Consider the following 20832-nt stretch of genomic DNA (forward strand, 5'->3'; position numbering starts at 1 on the left):
GCAAGGAGATCCAACCAGTCCCTTCTGAAGGAGATCAGCCCTGGGATTTCTTTGGAAGGAATGATGCTAAAGCTGAAACTCCAGTACTTTGGCCACCTCACGCGAAGAGTTGACTCATTGGAAAAGACTCTGATGCTGGGGGGGATTGGGGGCAGGAGAAGAAGGGGACGACAGAGGATGAGATGGCTGGATGGCATCACTGACTCAATGGACGTGAGTCTAAGTGAACTCCGGGAGTTGGTGATGGACAGGGAGGCCTGGCATGGTGCGATTCATGGGGTTGCAAAGAGTCGGACACGACTGAGCGACTGAACTGAACTGAATACTCCATTGTGAATATGTACCATAGCTTTCTTATCCATTCATCTGCCGATGGACATCTAGGTTGCTTCCATGTCCTGGCTATTATAAACAGTGTTACGATGAACATTGGGGTACATATGTCTCTTTCAATTCTGGTTTCCTCCGTGTGTATGCCCAGCAGTGGGATTGCTGAGTCATAAGGCAGTTCTATTTCCAGTTTTTTAAGGAATCTCCACACTGTTCTCCATAGTGGCTGTACTAGTTTGCATTCCCACCAACAGTGTAAGAGGGTTCCCTTTTCTCCACACCCTCTCCAGCATTTATTTCTTGTAGACTTTTGGATTGTAGCCTATCTGATTGGTGTGAAATGGTACCTCATTGTGGTTTTAATTTGCATTTCTCTGATAATGAGTGATGTTGAACATCTTTTCATGTGTTTGTTAGCCATCTGTATGTCTTCTTTGGAGAAATGTCTGTTTAGTTCTTTGGCCCATTTTTTGATTGGGTCATTTATTTTTCTGGGATTGAGCTGCAGGAGTTGCTTGTATATTTTTGAGATTAGTTCTTTGTCAGTTGCTTCATTTGCTATTATTTTCTCCCATTCTGAAGGCTGTCTTTTCACCTTGCTTATAGTTTCCTTTGTTGTGCAGAAGCTTTTAATTTTAATTAGGTCCCATTTGTTTATTTTTGCTTTTGTTTCCAATATTCTGGGAGGTGGGTCATAGAGGATCCTGCTGTGATGTATGTCAGAGAGTGTTTTGCCTATGTTCTCCTCTAAGAGTTTTATAGTTTCTAGTCTTACATTTAGATCTTTAATCCATTTTGAGTTTATTTTTCTGTATGGTGTTAGAAAGTGTTCTAGTTTCATTCTTTTACAAGTGGTTGACCAGTTTTCCCAGCACCACTTGTTAAAGAAATTGTCTTTTCTCCATTGTATATTCTTGCCTCCTTTGTCAAAGATAAGGTGTCCATATGTGCGTGGATTTATCTCTGGGCTTTCTATTTTGTTCCATTGATCTGTATTTCTGTCTTTGTGCCAGTACCATACTGTCTTGATGAACTGTGGCTTTGTAGTAGAGCCTGAAGTCAGGCAGGTTGATTCCTCCAGTTCCATTCTTCTTTCTCAAGATAGCTTTGGCTATTCAAGGTTTTTTGTATTTCCATACAAATTGTGAAATTATTTGTTCTAGCTCTGTGAAAAATACCTTTGGTAGCTTGATAGGGGGAAATATACCGTGTTCATGGATTGGAAGAATCAATATAGTGAAAATGAATATACTACCCAAAGTAATTTCTTACATTCTTTTTTTGTCTCAGTAGACTCTAGTTGCAATAATAAAAATAATAAAATGAAATATATGAAGCATCCACTATGGTGGTGGCTTCTACATAGGCTCTCAAAAAAATGTACCTGCTGCTGTTGATACAGTTTTTTCAAATTTATTTGATTAAAGTACGTTTGATTTACAATTTTTTGTTAATTTAAGCTGTACAGCAAAATGATTCATTTACTATTGTTCTTTAGTTGCTAAGTCAAGTTCAACTCTTTTGCAATCCCACAGATTGATGCCTGCCAGGCTCCTCTGTCCATGGGATTTTCCAGACGAGGATACTAGAGTGGGTTGCCATTTATTCTCCAGGAGACCTTCCTGATCCAGGGATCAAACCCATATCTCCAGAATTGCAGGAGGATTTCTTACCACTGAGCCATCAGGGAAGACTGACTCAGTTACACACATACTACACACACACACACACACACACGTCTGTGTGTGTGTATATATATATACATATGTACGTTCTTTATATATATTCTTTTTCATATTCTTTTCTGTTTTGGTTTATCACAGGGTATTGAATATAGTTCCCTGGGCTATACAGTAGGACCTTGTTGTTTATCTACCCTATATATAACAGTTTGCATCTGTTAATCCCCACATCTATGTTTTTAATATTATTTTTTTCATCATGTTACTCATATACATTAAAAGTAATAAGACTGGGTTAAAAAGAAAGATGGGCAAAGAGCTTTCTTAAAGCAAAACAAAAAAGACCTTTCTTTTTTACAGCAACCAGTTTTGAGTTTTATGTTATTTAACCTCAAGTGAATAAATTCCACCCACATATTATTAAAGAATTGGCAGCTTTCAAATGTTTTCCTAAAAGTATATCATCTAAATTTTGCCCATGACTGTGTGGTTCTTAAATCCATATTTTAAATTTGATTTTTATGGATGTAAAAGTTAAGGCCCCTTTAAAAATATTTTGTCAGTTTATGATTTTGGTAGGGGAAAGCTGGTTAATGAATTTGAATGTGCTGGGCATTGGAATTTACTTCTAGCCAGTTCTGTGTTAGAACTGGGTACATTAATTCATAACAATGCTCAGCATAGATGTTTTATTTACTGGGTGCGTCTCCCCATACCACATCCATATGGTCATATATATTTTCTCACTCAAGCCCCAAAATCCCATGTGCATTTGCCTACAGCCTAATCATGTTCTATATCCCTGCTTTCACTGAAAACTTAAAGAAAAACTATTTTGTCATAGAATCCTGTCATATCATTATGTACTACCTTTGCACATTTTCTGATAAAAATGTTTAAGATAGAAAAAAAGAGGAACTTTCTCTCAGAATAAGAATATTGATTTTAACATTATCAAGAGTGTATACCATTGCCTTTTTCATAATTCTTTTTTTTTTTTTTTTTAAGACAAAGCAGAACTCTTATTGCAGTCTGCATATATATATTCCTGCATTTATAACTCTGTATTTCCTGGGCTGGAATGTCTTTTCCTTTCAGCCCAGCAAACCTCTACTTATCAAGCAAGGCCCATCTTATTATTACTCACTATGGGAACCCTTTCCCGAGCCCAGTAGGTGAGATTCATAGCTCTTCTGCTTTACCCTTGAGACTTCTTTAGGCCCAACTGTGTCATTTAACACAGCTCTTCGTGCAGGAGGCGATCTCGGCTGGGTTCTCACCTTCTCTATCTTTGTAGCCTAGACCACTGTTCCATACATGTTTATTCATTTTAGCATTCATTTACTTATCAAATATTCATTCAGTTCCTGCTTTATTGACTATGCCAAAGCCTTTGACTCTGTGGATCACAGTAAACTGTGGAAAATTCTGAAAGAGATGGAAATACCAGAACACCTGACCTGCCTCTTGAGAAACCTGTATGCAGGTTAGGAAGCAACAGTAAGAACTGGACATGGAACAACAGACTGGTTCCAAATAGGAAAAGGAGTACGTCAAGGCTGTATATTGTCACCCTGCTTATTTAACTTATATGCAGTCCATGGGGTTGCTGGGAGTCGGACACGACTGAGCGACTTCACTTTCACTTTTCACTTTCATGCATTGGAGAAGGAAATGGCAACCCACTCCAGTGTTCTTGCCTGGAGAATCCCAGGGACGGGGGAGCCTGGTGGGCTGCAGTCTATGGAGTCGCACAGAGTCGGACATGACTGAACCGACTTAGCAGCAGCAGCAGAGTACATCATGAGAAACGCTGGGCTGGAGCAAGCACAAGCTGGAATCAAAATTGCCAGGAGAAATATCAATAACCTCAGATATGCAGATGACACCACCCTTATGGCAGAAAGTGAAGAGGAACTCAAAAGCCTCTTGAGGAAAGTGAAAGAGGAAAGTGAAAAATTTGGCTTAAAGCTCAACATTCAGAAAACGAAGATCATGGCATCTGGTTCCATCACTTCATGGCAAATAAATGTGGAAACAGTGGACACAGTGTCAGACTTTATTTTTCTGGGCTCCAGATGGTGACTGCAGCCATGAAATTAAAAGACGCTTGCTCCTTGGAAGGAAAGCTATGACCAACCTAGGCAGCATATTAAAAAGCAGAGACATTATTTTGCCAACAAAGGTCTGTCTAGTCAAGGCTATGGTTTTTCCAGTGGTCATGTATGGATGTGAGAGTGGGACTATAAAGAAAGCTGAGCGCTAAAGAACTGATGCTTTTGAACTGTGGTGTTGGAGAAGACTCTTGAAAGTCCCTTGGACTGCAAGGAGATCCAACCAGTGCATTCTAATGGAGATCAGTTCCTGGGTGTTCATTGGAAGGACTGATGTTGAAGCTGAAACTCCAACACTTTGGCCACCTGATGAGAAGAGGTGACTCATTGGGAAAGACCCTGATGCTGGGAAAGATTGGGGGCAGGAGGAGAAGGGGATGACAGAGGATGAGATGGTTGGATGGCATCACCGACTCTATGAACATGGGTTTGGGTGGACTCTGGGGGTTGGTGATGGACAGGGAGGCCTGGCGTGCTGCAGTTCATGGGGTTGCAAAGAGTCGGACGTGACAGCGACGAACTGAACTAAACTGTTCGCTTTAACTATTGCTGCATAACAAATCACCTTCAAACTTAACAGTATAAAACAGCAATCATTTTATTATCTCTTGCAGTTTCCATGGGTCAGGAGTTGGGGAAAGGCTTGGCTGGGCATTGTTTATTCAGAGCATCTCACATGGTTGTAGTCAGGCTTGTGCTGGGGCTCCAGTAGCTGAGGGCTGGCTGTGCACTGCTATCTCTCTGGCCAGCCCATGGCTTCTCTGTGGGCTAGTTTGGGTTCCCTCAAAACATAGCAGCCTCAGGGGAAGCTGAAATATTTAAGGCCAGCAAGAGCTTCAAGAGTGAATTTTTAAGCAAGCAAAGTGGAAATCTGATCGCCTAGGCTTCAAAGACACGGAACCTTATTTTCCTTGCATTCCATTGGTTACCAGTGAATTCCCAACCTAACCAGATTCAGAAAGAGGGGAGTTGGACCTTCTATCTTCGTGAGAGAATGGCGAGATTCTAGGAGAGCATTTAGGACGGGAAGTCCTTCTGTGGCCACTTTTAAGAAATGCAGTCTAGCACACCCACCACATGCCTTGCATTGTGCTGGAATGGGAGGAAATAGCAGTGAACCAGACAGATATGGTCCCTTCCTCGTGGTACTTGGAGAAGGAGAGACCACATTTAATAGGGTAAAAATGCAATTATATTAGCCACCAAGGGGGAAAGTTATTTAATTATATAGGAGGTTTCAAGAAAGGCCTCTTTAAGGAAGTAACTATTGGACAAGAACTAAATAGTAAGAAGCAGTGGGTCATGCCAAGATGTGCCATTCATGGAGAGGCACTGATAAAAACAAAAGCCAGGAGATGGGAATGAAATTGAGTTATTTGAGACTGTGTGACTGAAGTGTCATCCATAGAGAGGAAGAATAATGAAATATGAGGTCCCAGAGGTGGGCCAACTCGTTGTAAAAGCCCCCGATGCTGGGAAAGGTTGAAGGCAAAAGGAGAAGGGAGCAGCAGATGATAAGATGGTTAGATAGCATCACCAATTCAATGGATATGAATTTGAGCAAACTCCAGGAGATAGTGGGGGACCAAGGAGCCTGGCGTGCTGCAGTCCATGGGTCACAAAGAGTTGGACACAACTTAGCAACTGAACAACAATAGCACCAGAGATGGGCGGAATCCAGAAATGGGATCCTTGAAGACTGTGATAAAACTGTTAGGAATAATAAGTCATTGGAGATTTTAACCCAGAGGTGTGTCATGCTCTGGTTAAGACCACGCTGGCTATAGTGTGGAGAGTGGGTTGAGGAGAGAAAGAGGGAAAGCACAATGACTCTGGTTAGGAGGCAACGTGGAGTTGTCCAGGCAGTATTTACTAGAGGCTTGATTTCGAATAAAGTGTAGGAATTGGAGAAAAGGTTACTGTGCATATTGTGATCGAGCTGGATACATTTGTACCTCAGATACAAAATTTCTTACCAGACCGTCAGATTTTATTGGTAGTTGTGCATGAACTAAATGCACCCCCTGCAACCATTAGATTGTAAGTCTCTAAAGAATGGGGGCCAATCCTTACTCCTCTGTGAGTTTTTCAGAAAACTGTGTTGTAAGTGCTCAACAAGTATTTGTTGAAATGAATTTTATTCTTTTTTTGGATAGTTTCCCATATCTTAAAAGTACCTATAAGTTTCTTATTTAATTTATTGCAACAATTTCTTAGAAATGGATAAAATTGATTTTTTTATAGATTTATACTTGAAGCTTCCTATTAAAATATGAAAAGTGCTGTATTTTAGTTTATTCTTCCCCCTCTTGAAGCCCATAATAGAAAGAGGGGTGGAATGGATAGGATGGTTGAATGAATGATTAGGTGAGCTGGCATTGCACGTCTATAGAAAAAGGAATAAGCATGTGGACTGGCACTGATGGTTGCTGCCTCCTACATTCTTATGCTGGAAAGGAGTTATTCATAATTTATAATCTGTTATATAAATTCTTTATAATCTGTTATATAAGTTCTAATCAGTTGGTACCCAGAGTTACATTTCTTACTGCCTAACAAATTTTTTAAAATTTTGAAAAATCATTTTGTACTTTTACCTGTTTCTCATTTACTGATATTATTTGCAATGTTTTATCTTAATGTAGACCACATTAATATCTTAATGTAGACTTAATTGCTAAAGCAGTTTTTGTTTTGGGGCACGAGAGTGTTTGACCCTTTGTGAGTCTTGTAATTCTGAGAAAAAAATCTGTAATTGAGGTTGAATATATATAATCTGTCTTGTTTTGAAGAAATCATTTTCTTACCTTTTACATTCAAATGCTAAAGAAGGAAGCCCCTTTAACTTGAAGATTGTACTATGTACTTAATTTTCTGCAGTATTTCTCAATTTACATAATTGGTAAAATTGTTTTTAAAGCTTGATATAAAGTATGTTTTTCTAGTTTAGGTTCTTGAAACACCTTATATCTCACTAAATTTATTATTTGCTTATGACTCTACTGATTTAATAACTTTGTATTTTCTAGTTAATTTCATTTCCTGACATCATGCCTCATTCTGAAGAGTTTGAGGATAGTTTATCAAAGTAGTCACAAAGTGAACATTGAGGAGAAAAATCATGCCAGAGTTCCAATTTTCTAGAACACAGGTTTCATCGAGACAGGATAAATTCTTCCCAGTAAATCCTTTTTGCTTATCACAGAGCATGGTCCATAGTCCACATTCATTAAATACTTACAGAATGAATGTCTGAGGTTGGTGTACAAAACATATGCCAGCAGATTAATTCACTTAGTTGAGATCCACAGTGTTGACTCAGAGCTTTTAACAAATGAGCAAAGAATAGTACTGCTAATAACAGAATCCATGCTGTCTGTAATATTGAATGAAGCCATTTGATGAGGAGATATGCAGCTATTCCTAGGCAAAAATATGCAAATGGATATGTCCAAAGTCAGTGGATTGTGATGGAGATAACATTGAGTAATATATAAATTAATGTCCTTAAGATGAAATATGACTTGCAAAGTTTTTTTTGTTCTTTCCCAAAATCCAAGGGTAACCTTGAGTTTTAAGGCTTAATACTCTTAAGGAATAGATAGCCATTATTTTTAGCTAATTTTCCATGAAGCTTATTTCTCACATGTATGTTTTAATAAGCTTGAAAATAGAAGGTTATGTTCAGTGTCAAGAGTCTTGGAGAAAGAGAAGGTGCTGCTGTGAAAATGCAGTCAAATGCTGAGTCAGTTGGACTAACATTAAAGTTTATATCATCTCATCAAGGGTTGGTGGATTACCAGATACTGTGTCGAAATAGATGATGATGATTAAACCTCTGTGTGAAGGAGGGAAAAGCAAGTTCAGGTTATTGGGGCTGAGATTCTTCTCTCAGAAAACTTTGCAACCCACTCCAGTGTGTGGATGAACGTGGGATCTAAGACTCTCCCTTCTGTGTAATATCAGTACTCTCTTTTGTGCAAAATAATTTATAAGTAGCCAGTAATCAAATGTACATAGTCATTATAAAAAGAAAAGCTCAATAAGGCACAGCGTAAAAGACTCACACAGAAACATCTAAAGCAGAGACATTCTAAATACACCCGTCTCATCAGATGAGCTGAATTTCTACCAAGAGTTGCTAACCTGGTGTCCACAGAAGCATAAATGATGCATCCTGAATTGTATCAGATCTGTTGTTATTACTATAGTTGTTTATGTGTGTGTGTTTTCTGCAGATGGAGTCCTCAGATTTTTCAAATATTCAAAGAACTTTGTGTCCCAGATAAACACTGCATAAAGTTCTAAATGAGCCACTTAAACTTTAATGGACATCTCTAAAACAGGATGACTTTAGAATTGGAATAGTAGGGTCACTCAATTTGTGGAAAAACCTCATCCTCTCTATGTAGAAAACTGTCTCTGAACCCTTCACATTGGTTAAGACAAAATTTTATTCAACAGGTACTACGTGCATAGCACTGACTTTTAGTAACTTGTACGTTTTAGGGATTTGGGCACTCTAGCTGAGAAGCAATTCAAAGATATTGAACAAATTGTTAAATAAGCTGTAAGAACTGATTTAGGAATGGACAGGAATTGAATGGCTCCAGGAATCCTGCATTGCAACATCTTGTCATAGCAAGTGCTGAAATGAGTGAACTAATCATTATTTTCATCCTTATGTTACAAATCAAAGTCTGAAGTGGGTGAGTCCAAAGGACAGAGCCTTACATTACTGTTTTTCAAAGTGTATCCCCAAATTAGTAGCACCAGAACCATCTGGGAAATTAGAAATGTAACTCCTTGGCCCTTAATCTGGCAGTGGGCTCAGGAGGGATTACTTGAAAGACCAAGTCCTCCAGGTGAATGGTACAAAATTAAGTTTGATATGGGCACAATAAAGGACAGAAACAGTATGGATCTAATAGAAGCAGAAGATATTAAAAAGAAGTGGCAAGAATACACAGAACTGTACAAAAAAGATCTTCATGACCCAGATAATCATGATGGTGTGATCACTCACCTAGAGCCAGACATTGTGGCATGTGACGTCAAGTGGCCCTTAGGAAGCATCACTACAAACAAAGCTAGTGGAAGTGATGGAATTCCAGTTGAGCTGTTTCAAATCCTGAAAGATGATGCTGTGAAAGGGCTGCACTCAATATGCCAGCAAGTTTGGAAAACTCAGCAGTGGCCACAGGACTGGAAAAGGTCAGTTTTCATTCCAATCCCAAAGAATGCTCAAACTACCACACAATTGCACTCATCTCATACACTAGCAAAGTAATGCTCAAAATTCTGTAAGCTAGGCTTCAACAGTACACAAACCAAGAACTTCCAGATGTTCAAGCTAGATTTAGAAAAAGCAGAAGAACCAGAGATGAAATTCCAAAATCTGTCAGATCATAGAAAAAGCGAGAGAATTCCAAAAAAACATCTACTTCTGCTTAACTGACTCTGCTAAAACCTTTTACTGTGTGGATCACAGGAAACTGTGGAAAAATCTTAAAGAGACAGGAATACCAGAAACCTCTGCCTCATGAGAAACCTGTATGCAGGTCAAGAAGTGACAGTTAGAACCGGACATGGAACAACAGACTGGTTCCAAATTGGGAATGAGTATGTCAAGGCTCTCTATTGTCACCCTGCTTATTTAACTTATGTGCAGAGTACATCATGCAAAATGGCAGGCTGGATGATGCACCTACTGGAATCAAGATTGCCAGAAGATATATCAGTAACCTCAGATATGCAGATGACACCATCCTTATGGCAGAAAACAAAGAGGAACTTTTCATAAAACAAAGACCTCTTGATGAAAGTGAAAGAGGAGAGTGACAAACGAAGATCATGACATCCAGTCCCATCACTGCATGGAAAATAGATAGGGAAACATGGAAACTGTCACAGACTTTATTTTCTTGGGCTCCAAAACTTCTGTAGATGGTGACTGCAGTCATGAAATTAAAAGACACTTGCTCCTTGGAAGAAAAGCTATGACGAACCTAGACAGCATATTAAAAAGAAGAGACATTACTTTGCAAATAAATGTCCCTATAGTCAAAGCTATGATTTTTCCAGTAGTCATGTATGGATGTGAGAGTTGGATCATAAAGAAAGCTGAGTGCCAAAGAATTGATGCTTTTGAATTATGGTGTTGGAGAAGACTCTTGAGAGTCCCTTGGACTGGGGTTTCCTAAAGGAAATCAGTCCTGAATATTCATTGGAAAGACTGATGTTGAAGCTGAAGCTTGCATTTTTTTTTGCCACCTGGTGTAAAGAACTGACTCATTGGAAAAGATCCTGATGCTTGGAAAGATTGAAAGCAGGAAGAGAAGGAGAAAACAGATTATAAGATGGCTGTATGGCATCACTGACTTGATGGCCATTAGTTTGAGCAAGCTCCAGGAGACTGTGAAGGCAGGGGGCCCGGCGTGCTGCAGTCCATGGGGTCAAAAAGAGTCAGACATGACTGAACAACTAAACAACAACAAAAGTTTGAGAAGGTGAAACTTTTCCTGGGTGACTCGGTGATAAGGAATCTACCATTGTAGGAAACACGTTCGATCCATGGTTTGAGAAGATACCCTGGATTAGGAAATGGCAACCCACTCCATTATTCTTGCCTGGAAAACCCCATGGACAGGGAAGTCTGGCAGGCTGCAGTTCATAGGGTGGCAAAAAGTCTGACACGACTGAGCATGCACACAAAGTTTGAGAAACCGTGCAGCCCTGTGTTCCATATTTCCCCTTTGGCTAGGATAGGGTGAGGACCTTAATTCATATTCCTACCAAGACTGCATACAATAATAGAAGAGAATTCTCCAAAGAAAGATCAATGTTGGCTACTTAGGAAAGGGAAATAGATTCTGGGCAACCAAAAAATGCCCAGTACCTTCCACATTCCTTGAGTCAATGACATTTCTCTTTTGCATACACGGTATCTTGCTTCTATAGTTATTGTTGAAAGTGGGCTCCATTCCAGGACTGCTCATCTCTAGAAAAAGAGCATTCATTTGGATAACACTTGTATCTCTCTTCAACACCTCCCCAGAGAAACCATCTGACTCCTAAAATTGGGTGGAAGACCTTGAGATTGTAGCTAAGATATCTTCCTTCTTTCTCTGTGGGTCCATCTGCCTGTAGAGAATAAATATATTCTGCTGTTCTCTTTACTGTACAGGAATGGAGATTGCCCTCACAAGGAGGATCTGTGCTAATGTACCTGTGCCAGGAAGTCTCACTTCTGTTCAGTTGCTCAGTCGTGTCCGACTCTTTGCGATCCCATGAATCGCAGCACGCCAGGCCTCCCTGTCCATCACCAACTCCCAGAGTTCATTCAAACTCATGTCCATCGAGTCGGTGATGCCATCCAGCCATCTCATCCTCTGTCGTCCCCTTCTCCTCCTGCCCCCAACCCCTCCCAGCATCAGATTCTTTTCCAATGAGTCAACTCTTCGCATGAGGTGGCCAAAGTATTGGAGTTTCAGCTTTAGCATCAGACCTTCCAAAGAATACCCAGGACTGAACTCCTTTAGAATGGACTGGTTGGATCTCCTTGCAGTCCAAGGGACTCTCAAGAGTCTTCTCCAACACCACAGTTCAAAAGCATCAATTCTTCGGCGCTCAGCTTTCTTCACAGTCCAACTCTCACATCCATACATGACCACTGGAAAAACCATAGCCTTTACTAGACGGACCTTTGTTGGCAAAGTAATGTCTCTGCTTTTTAATATGCTATCTAGGTTGGTCATAACTTTTCTTCCAAGGAGTAAGTGTCTTTTAATTTCATGGCTGCAATCATCATCTGCAGTGATTTTGGAGCCCAAATAAATAAAGTCAACCACAGTGTCCACTGTTTCTGCATTTATTTGCCATGAAGTGATGGGACCAGATGCCATGATCTTTGTTTCTGAATGTTGAGCTTTAAGCCAACTTTTTCACTCTCCTCTTTCACTTTCATCAAGAGCCTTTTTAGTTCCTCTTCACTTTCTGCCATAAGGGTGGTGTCACCTGCCTATCTGAGGTTATTGATATTTCTCCCAGCAATCTTGATTCCAGCTTGTGCTTCATGCAGTCCACCATTTCTCATGATATACTCTGCATATAAGTTAAATAAGCAGGGTGACAATATACAGCCTTGACATACTCCTTTTCCCATTTGGAACCAGTCTGTTGTTCCATGTCCAGTTCTAACTGTTGCTTCCTGACCTGCATATAGGTTTCCCAAGAGGCAGGTCAGGTGTTCTGGTATTTCCATCTCTTTCAGAATTTTCCACAGTTTATTGTGATCCACAGAGTCGAAGGCTTTGGCATAGTCAATAAAGCAGGAATAGATGTTTTTCTGGAACTCTTCCTTTTCCCATGATCCAGTGGATGTTGGCATCCAGCTGCTTCCTCTGCCTTTTCTAAAACCAGCTTGAACATCTGGAAGTTCACGGTTCACATATTGCTGAAGCCTGGCTTGGAGAATTTTGAGCATTACTTTACTAGCGTGTGAGATGAGTGCAATTGTGCAGTAGTTTGAGCATTCTTTGGCATTGCCTTTCTTTGGGATTGGAATGAAAACTGACCTTTTCCAGTCCTCTGGCCACTGCTGAGTTTTCCAAATTTTCTGGCATATTGAGTGCAGCACTTTCACAGCATCATCATTGAGGATTTGAAATAGCTCCACTGGAATTCCATCACCTCCACTAGCTTTGTTCGTAGTGATGCTCTCTAAGGCCCACTTGACTTCACATTCCAGGATGTCTGGCTCTAGGTCAGTGATCACACCATCATGATTATCTGGGTCGTGAAAATCTTTTTTGTACATTTCTCCTATGTATTCTTGCCACCTTTTCTTAATATCTTCTGCTTCTGTTAGGTCCATACCATTTTTGTTAATCCTGGGGTGAGGTGTCAAGAAACCACAGCCACTCACTTAAGCAGTTTTGAACTACGTTTTCCTGTAATACAGCTGACATCGTGATTTGCATTGATGTGATTGATGACTCTCTGTTTCAGGCAGAGAGGAATAGTGTCAAGTATGAGGCCCCTTTGAATCCTATTAAATATTCTTTATGAGGTTTTCTTTAAATACATTTGCCATCAGAGAATTGTTGATTTGTCATGTTTGTTTGTTTTACTAACTCATTCATCTGAGTATTTGTAATTTTTGCAGATTTATTGTATGAGAATTTAAATGTTTCAAATGGGTTGTTGCTGAGGCTTCATGAATTACTTAAATAGTTTTATATATTCATTCGAACTGGAAATCTCTTTTTAGGGGCCTTTTGTTCTATAGATGTGAGCCTACTTTAGGAGTAAAACTGTTGTCTGTGTCATAACAATAAATTTAGCTCCAGATAAATTTGTTACGATAGATACACATTTGGAAAAGTTTTATAAATGTAATGAAAATGTTCTTTTTTTGTTGGTTCTCTTCTTATGACTATGGGTAAGTATTAATGTGAGAAATGCATATTTATTTTGGCTACGGAGTCGGGCCACACTGTATTATTTCTTTAGGACTTCAGGTGCCTGTTCTGTGTAACCTGTGTATCCAACAGAGTAACAGAGCTGCATATTATTAGCCTGGTACTTCCTCAAAGAATGGATAATTAACTGCTGAGTCTTCTCTACTCTGTCTCTCTTTTCCTTGGAGACTTTCTCATCAATAAATCACTAAACTAACACTGTTGAATTCATAAGATGAAAGCTCCAAATGGTATAGCTAAAAGGATGAAAATGCTAATATTATTTTCCTAAATACTATTTGTAGGTTATCTTTGAACTCAGTGGAGAGACGTTATTTACCAAGCATACGGGAGTGAGATTGGTTGTAAATGAAAACATACGCTATATGCTCTTTGTCTTTGACATTTATTTTCTCATGCATTTTCATCAATTTATATTTGCTTTTCTTAAATGTCATTATTTATCCTGTAGTATATGCATCATGAGTACTTTTTTCTTATTGCTAATTGTAAGCATCCGTCTCTTACAATATGTACTCAGAAAGTGAAGTCCAAAATAGCCTTGTTATTTTCTATAGAGCGGTTTAATCATTACAGTCTCATGTGATCTCATCTCCACTGAGATGAGGTTCCTGAGAAAACATAGAGTTGCCGTGTGTTTGTTAAAATTCAAGTTGAATAAATTACTGTAATATTCAGAACCTAGGCGGGGGGAAAACAATGTTTTCCTGCCTTGCATACATAATGCTCCATACTTCTTCCATTCTGATACATAGTGTGTTTTTATGCTAAAATGTCGTCATATAGTACAGGTCAGTGTTGCATAGACAGCAGTCTACTTTCTGAGCAAACAGAGTTTCTTAACAGCCATAAATTTAATGCTATCACTGAATTACAGAATGGACCCATTAGAGCAGTGTAGAGCCATTAAGTTTCCTTATTCCAAACTAACCATCGACTGCATGAAGTTAAGTGAAATACTTAACCTCTTTTACTACAAAAGGAAAAACCAGTAAAAGGTTTCATATAAAGGTATATCGTAAAACTGATCGAGGAGATAAAATTCCACAGTGATTAAAATTACACATTTCTCAAATCAGCCCAGAGTACCACATTTCTGAATTTCAGTCTCATAAATCTTCATTAAACTTTTTGTGCCAAGACTAGAGTCACTCATGGTTATCTACCTTTTCAGCTCTACCCATTTGCAGAAAATCGTGTTCCCAGAAAGCACAGAAAGCAATTTCATTTATAGTGAAGTGGTATAAAATTTTCACTTCGAATCTCTGTAGGGAAGCACGGGTTATTGAAGGTTTTCTGTTGAGAAACAATTACTTTATCCATTTACTGAATATTGTTTATTTTTATGTTGTGTGAAATGCCCTGTGGGCCTCTTAGAATTGACTGGAAGAACCAATTGACGAAGAAAATATCCAATTAGCTCAAAATTTTACAATGTACAGAGTTTGCATTCTTTGAGCGTCAGTATGTTTGTTTTGGAGTTTTTGTGCAATTCCCGAGGTACCAGCCTTGCCTTTTAAACTGTTACTTATCTTAACGTAGCCATGAGTCTAGGCCTGCTTGTTTAGAGTTATTAAACCTCATGCACTAAAGGATTTCTAGTTCTTCCAACAGTAAATAGTTCTTTATTTGTGGTCAAAGGTTGACAGTTACACTAGTTTATAGCTTGAGAAGATATCTGAAATTGCCTATCTCTGCTCTGTGGTACCCAAATGGAGAAGCGCTATGCTTAAGTTGAATATTTGTTCAGGCGACAGTAGACATCTTTACTTTGTTTTATCGCTTACAAATCTCAGAAGTTGATTGCCCACCTCCTGGAGATTCCAATTCTATTTCTATCCTCCAACTCAGAACAGATAAGGTTGCCTCAGCCTTTCAATGTCTTCAGGACCTTCTGATACCATATTTCTGACATCAACTTGGTTTTTTTTGCTTGCCTGTTTGTTTTGTTTTGTTTTAAATATGAAAATGTCCAGCAAATCTCCACTTTCTTTTTAAAGCAGTGGGAGGGAAAATTTAATGAGTGAAGCTGTGGATCAAGGACTGTCTTCTTTGGGGATCTTGGTCAAAAGTTTAACAAGTACATTAGCAACCAGAATCAGTCAGGAACATTGCCCTGGTTTATTAATTTATTCTCATTCCTTCTTCCTCTGAGACATTTCTCCATCAGTTTTCTCTCTTTCCCCACCCCCCGCCCCATTTCTCTTCCCCTTATTTTCAGTCCTTCCCCCTTGATTAGCATCTTGCTTAATAGTACAAGTGAATTTTCAGTCCTCTTAACAGGAGTTGTTGAATTCTCTTCACCCAGCCCTCTACTGCTTCATCTTTCCTTTTCCACATATATATGTATGTACATATGTATAGTTGTGTATATATACACACGCACATTTAAGAGAGCGTCAGAAGATGAGATGGTTGAATGGTATCAGCAATGCAAAGAACATACTCCACGAGATAGTGAGGGACAGGGAGGCCTGGCATGCTGCAGTCCATGGGGTCGCAAAGAGTCGGAGATGACTGGGCAACAGAGCAACAACAACATAACATATATATTTATATTGAGAAAAAACATGCATATGTGCATATATACATAAATATATGTGTGTATAAAAGTCTGCACACGTTCTGAACTTCAGTCAATCAGTCGTGTCTGACTCTTTGCGGACCACGAATTGCAGCACGCCAGGCCTCCCTGTCCATCACCAACTCCGAGAGTTCACCCAAACTCATGTCCATCGAGTCGGTGATGCCTTCCAGACATCTCATCCTCCGTCGTCCCCTTCTCCTCCTGCCCCCAATCTCTCCCAGCATCAGAGTCTTTTCCAATGAGTCAACTCTTCGCATGAGGTGGCCAAAGTACTGGAGTTTCGGCTTTAGCATCATTCCTTCCAAAGAAATCCCAGGGCTGATCTCCTTTAGAATAGACTGGTTGGATCTCCTTGCAGTCCAAGGGACTCTCAAGAGTCTTCTCCAACACCACAGTTCAAAAGCATCAATTCTTCGGCGCTCAGCTTTCTTCACAGTCCAACTCTCACATCCATACATGACCACAGGAAAAACCATACCCTTGACTAGATGGACCTTTGTTGGCAAAGTAATGTCTCTGCTTTTTAATATGCTGCCTAGGTTGGTCATAACTTTCCTTCCAAGGAGTAAGCGTCTTTTAATTTCATGGCTGCAGTCACCATCTGCAGTGATTTTGGAGCCCCCCAAAAATAAAGTCTGACACTGTTTGCACTGTTTCCGCATTTATTTGCCATGAAGTGTTGGGACCAGATGCCATGATCTTCGTTTTCTGAATGTTGAGCTTTAAGCCAACTTTTTCACTCTCCTCTTTCACTTTCATCAAGAGGCTTTTGAGTTCCTCTTCACTTTCTGCCATAAGGGTGGTGTCATCTGCATATCTGAGGTTATTGATTTTTCTCCTGGCTGTCTTGATTCCAGCTTATGCTTCCTCCAGCCCAGCGTTTCTCATGATGTACTCTGCATACAAGTTAAATAAGCAGGGTGACAATATACAGCCTTGACAAACTCCTTTTCCTATTTGGAACCAGTCTGTTGTTCCATGTCCAGTTCTAACTGTTGCTTCCTGGCATGCATACAGGTTTCTCAAGAGGCATGTCAGGTGGTCTGGTATTCCCATCTCAGAATTTCCAACAGTTTATTGTGATCCACACAGTCAAAGGCTTTGGCATAGTCAATAAAGCAGAAATAGATGCTTTTCTGGAACTCTCTTCCTTTTTCCATTTTCCAGCAGATGTTGGCAATCTGATCTCTGAACTTACTTCCTTGTAATCTGTAAACTTCTCAGTGCCTTGAATCCTGCCTTCACTAATCCTCTCCTCTACACTGACTCTCTAAAAGAACATAATCATTTATTCATTCAGCAAGCTTTATATTTGAGCATCTCTCTATACCAGAAATAATTCAAGGCTCTAGGAATTTAGTGATGAAAAATCCTGATACTATCCACTCTGTGCTTCAAAAGACCTTAGCATCTCTAAACTCACAAGAGGAGGAAAATATTAGCCAGATAAGTACACAGGTATATAATTGGCCAGTTGCCCATTGCTATGACAAAGGCACAGATGATGTATAATCAGTAGAGAAAGATGTAATCCAACCGGTTTAGGGAAGTGACCAAAATCTGATGATTGAGTACACATTTATCAAACATAGGGAACAGGTTTTATAAAGGCCCCAAGACAGGAAGCACAAAAGCAGTTAAAAGAAGGCTTGGGTGATGAGAAAAGCAAAGCATAGAATTCCTGAGGCCTTTTGTAGTTAGAGGGGCAGGGTCCTGATGGGACACATGGCTAATTTAGGGCTTAGGATGTCATCTTTTTCCTGCAGGTAATAAGATGCCAGGAAGGAGGTCTAAGCCAGAATTGGGCAGAAGGGAGTAAGGCAGGATTAGTGGTCAGATTTCTATTTCTCTAAGCTTACTCCCCATGTTTTTCCAAAGAATCTTTGTATCTTAAGCTTTCATTCATGTGTACCTCCCTGCAGGCTTTTCTCTTTCAGTTATTATTGCACACTATTTAAGAAAATATCTGTTCTATGATAAGGTATAAAGAGATTTTTTTTTTTTTTATCATCCCTTTGCAAAAAGTGATCAGATTACATTTCACACCCAGCAAAGAGGGCAGGGCCTCTGGAAGGAAATCAGACATAGTGCCTTTTTTACAGGATCTTAGAATTTTTAACCCTTCACTGTAGTTCTTCAAATTGAGATAAAATAGTGCTGTGTGTTCTGTGGTTAGCTGCCCAAGCCATTGCTTTTAAACCTTTGTATTTGGAATATACCTGGACATGTCAAAAAAAAAAAAAAAAAATCATATGAGCAACTAACAGTCATGGGTATCTGTACCCAGAATCACGAACAGGTCCCTATGTGCGAGCTCTGATTCCACTGCAACCTTCCCACCAAGAAAATATAACCAAGATGCAGGTGAAGGTGAATCAGAAGCTATGAAAAATACATACAAATTATATATATATACACACACATATATACATACACACACACATATATATGTACATATACAGCATGAAATCTGTATCTTGTGTATTGTGATACATAAACTTGTCCTAATAGTCACATTTTTTGACACACACCTAAATATCTTCCCACAAATAGGATAGTATTTAGAGATTGAATTGAGATCCTCCAACTCTAGTCTAAGGTCCTCAGCATCTTTCCTGTCTACTGTACTATGTCACCCAGAAGTTGGAGCATTGTTTCTCCCAGGATTTACACTTATCATGCATTGCTGATGCTGGAGTTGCAGATCTTTTAAGAAATTTACCACTCATTTGGATACGACACTCAGGTAACAGAGATGTGAACCATAAATAATAAAAAGTATTCAAAGCATTCAATGTATAATATAGATAGTAAAGATTTTAGGGATTCAAAGAAAAGGAAAATAATTCTGGGTAGACAAGATGGGCAGTAAAGATTCATGAATCGGACTAATGACAGGTCAGCTCTTTCTCATTCTTCTTTCTCAGTTCAAATGGCACCTTTTCTAAGAGGCTTTTCGGAAGCGCTCTCTCATGGAAACATTCCCTGTGGCCATTGCCTTTATTGTATCACCCCATCTGAATCTTTCTGATTACTTCTCAAAAATCTGAACTTACCACATTTACCTGTTTAATCATTTACTGCATGTGCCACTCACTAGACTGTTATTTCCACGAGGTAGAAATTTTCTCTCTTGCTCACTCTGTGATCCCAGAGACTCTGATAGTGTCTAGCACATGTAAGGTACTCAGTTCTGTGTCCTTAGTTAATTAGTTAGATGCAAAAGCCTTAAGTACTTTAAGCGTACCCTCAGAAATTCAAATGTGATTTTCATTTACGTTGTCCCAGTTCTCTGCAGTATTTCGTGAGTGACCATATGCATGTTCTTTTGCAAAATTTGGATTTATACTGGGTTAGATATGACTTTCCCAAGTTCATCACTAAAGGCCAGGGAGTTTCTTATTTCTCATAAGCTATTTCACACTTAAGGAAAATGGTGTCCTGTCTACTTTTTGTTTTCTCCAAATTGAGAAGGCAAAACCTTGAGTAATCTCCTTCACCGTATAGTTTTGGAAAATATACCACACTTATATGATAAAGGCATCCTTGAAATCAGGTAAAATATTTGGTATTGCTGTTAGGTAAATTTGTGTAAAAATATCGAGAAATACTCATATTGGTAGAATGTCTCTTTTTAGTCATCTGTGTGCATGTGTATGTTAATTTTGTTTTAATTTTATTTTATTATTTAACTTTACAACATTGTATTGGTTTTGCCATATATCAACATGAATCCGCCACAGGTATACATGTGTTGCCCATCCTGAACCCTCCTCCCGCCTCCCTAAAGAGACACATGTACCCCAATGTTCATCGCAGCACTGTTTATAATAGCCAGGACATGGAAGCAACCTAGATGTCCATCAACAGATGAATGGATAAGAAAGCTGTGGTACATATACACAATGGAGCATTACTCAGCCATTAAAAAGAATACATTTGAATCAGTTCTAATGAGGTGGATGAAACTGGAGCCTATTATACAGAGTGAAGTAAGCCAGAAAGAAAAACACCAATACAGTATACTAATGCATATATATGGAATTTAAAAAGATGGTAACTATAACCCTGTATATGAGACAGCAAAAGAGACACTGATGTATAGAACAGTCTTTTGTTTTATTTTTTTTAATACCCAAGAAAGCTAAGGGGCTGCTTTATCTTGCTTTAAATATAGTAGCTAAAGGTGATACTTCTGTTAAAAAATTCTGTTTACTTTGGGGAAAAAAGTGACTTCTAGACATTTATTTGTTTCATTTGTATTTCCTTTAGAACTTCTTTCCTAAATGATGGAGGACTCAAAATTGTCAATGTAACTAAAGCTGATGCTGGAATTTATACCTGCATAGCTGAAAACCAGTTTGGGAAAGCAAATGGCACAACACACTTGGTTGTTACAGGTAGGTGCCTTTCTTAAAGACTTCTTTACATAGGGATATGCTGCGTGCCTTCTTACTAAGATCAAAGGGAAAAAATGTTTCTCATGATATGCAGTGCACTATAAAGGTCGGCCTTGTGTTTGGCTCAGATGGGAGAGAATCTACCTGCAATGCGGGAGACCCGGGTTCGATCCATGGGTCAGGGAGATCCCTTGGAGAAAGAAATGGCTACCCACTCCAATATTCTTGCATGGAGAA

General features: G+C 39.2%; 1 protein-coding gene across 4 annotated transcripts in view; it reads left to right on the plus strand.

Moving 5' to 3' along the window:
* CNTN3 (contactin 3) overlaps positions 1-20832 on the plus strand; it is a 399434-nt gene that overhangs the window by 297462 nt on the left and 81140 nt on the right. For all 4 annotated transcript variants that reach the window (XM_024983152.2, XM_059880039.1, XM_059880038.1 and 1 more), the window contains exon 12: positions 20468-20595. In XM_024983152.2, coding sequence (XP_024838920.1) covers positions 20468-20595 — 128 coding nt within the window. The remainder of the gene's footprint in view (positions 1-20467; positions 20596-20832) is intronic.

Source organism: Bos taurus, chromosome 22 (assembly GCF_002263795.3).
Source record: "Bos taurus isolate L1 Dominette 01449 registration number 42190680 breed Hereford chromosome 22, ARS-UCD2.0, whole genome shotgun sequence".
Lineage (NCBI taxonomy): Eukaryota > Metazoa > Chordata > Mammalia > Artiodactyla > Bovidae > Bos > Bos taurus.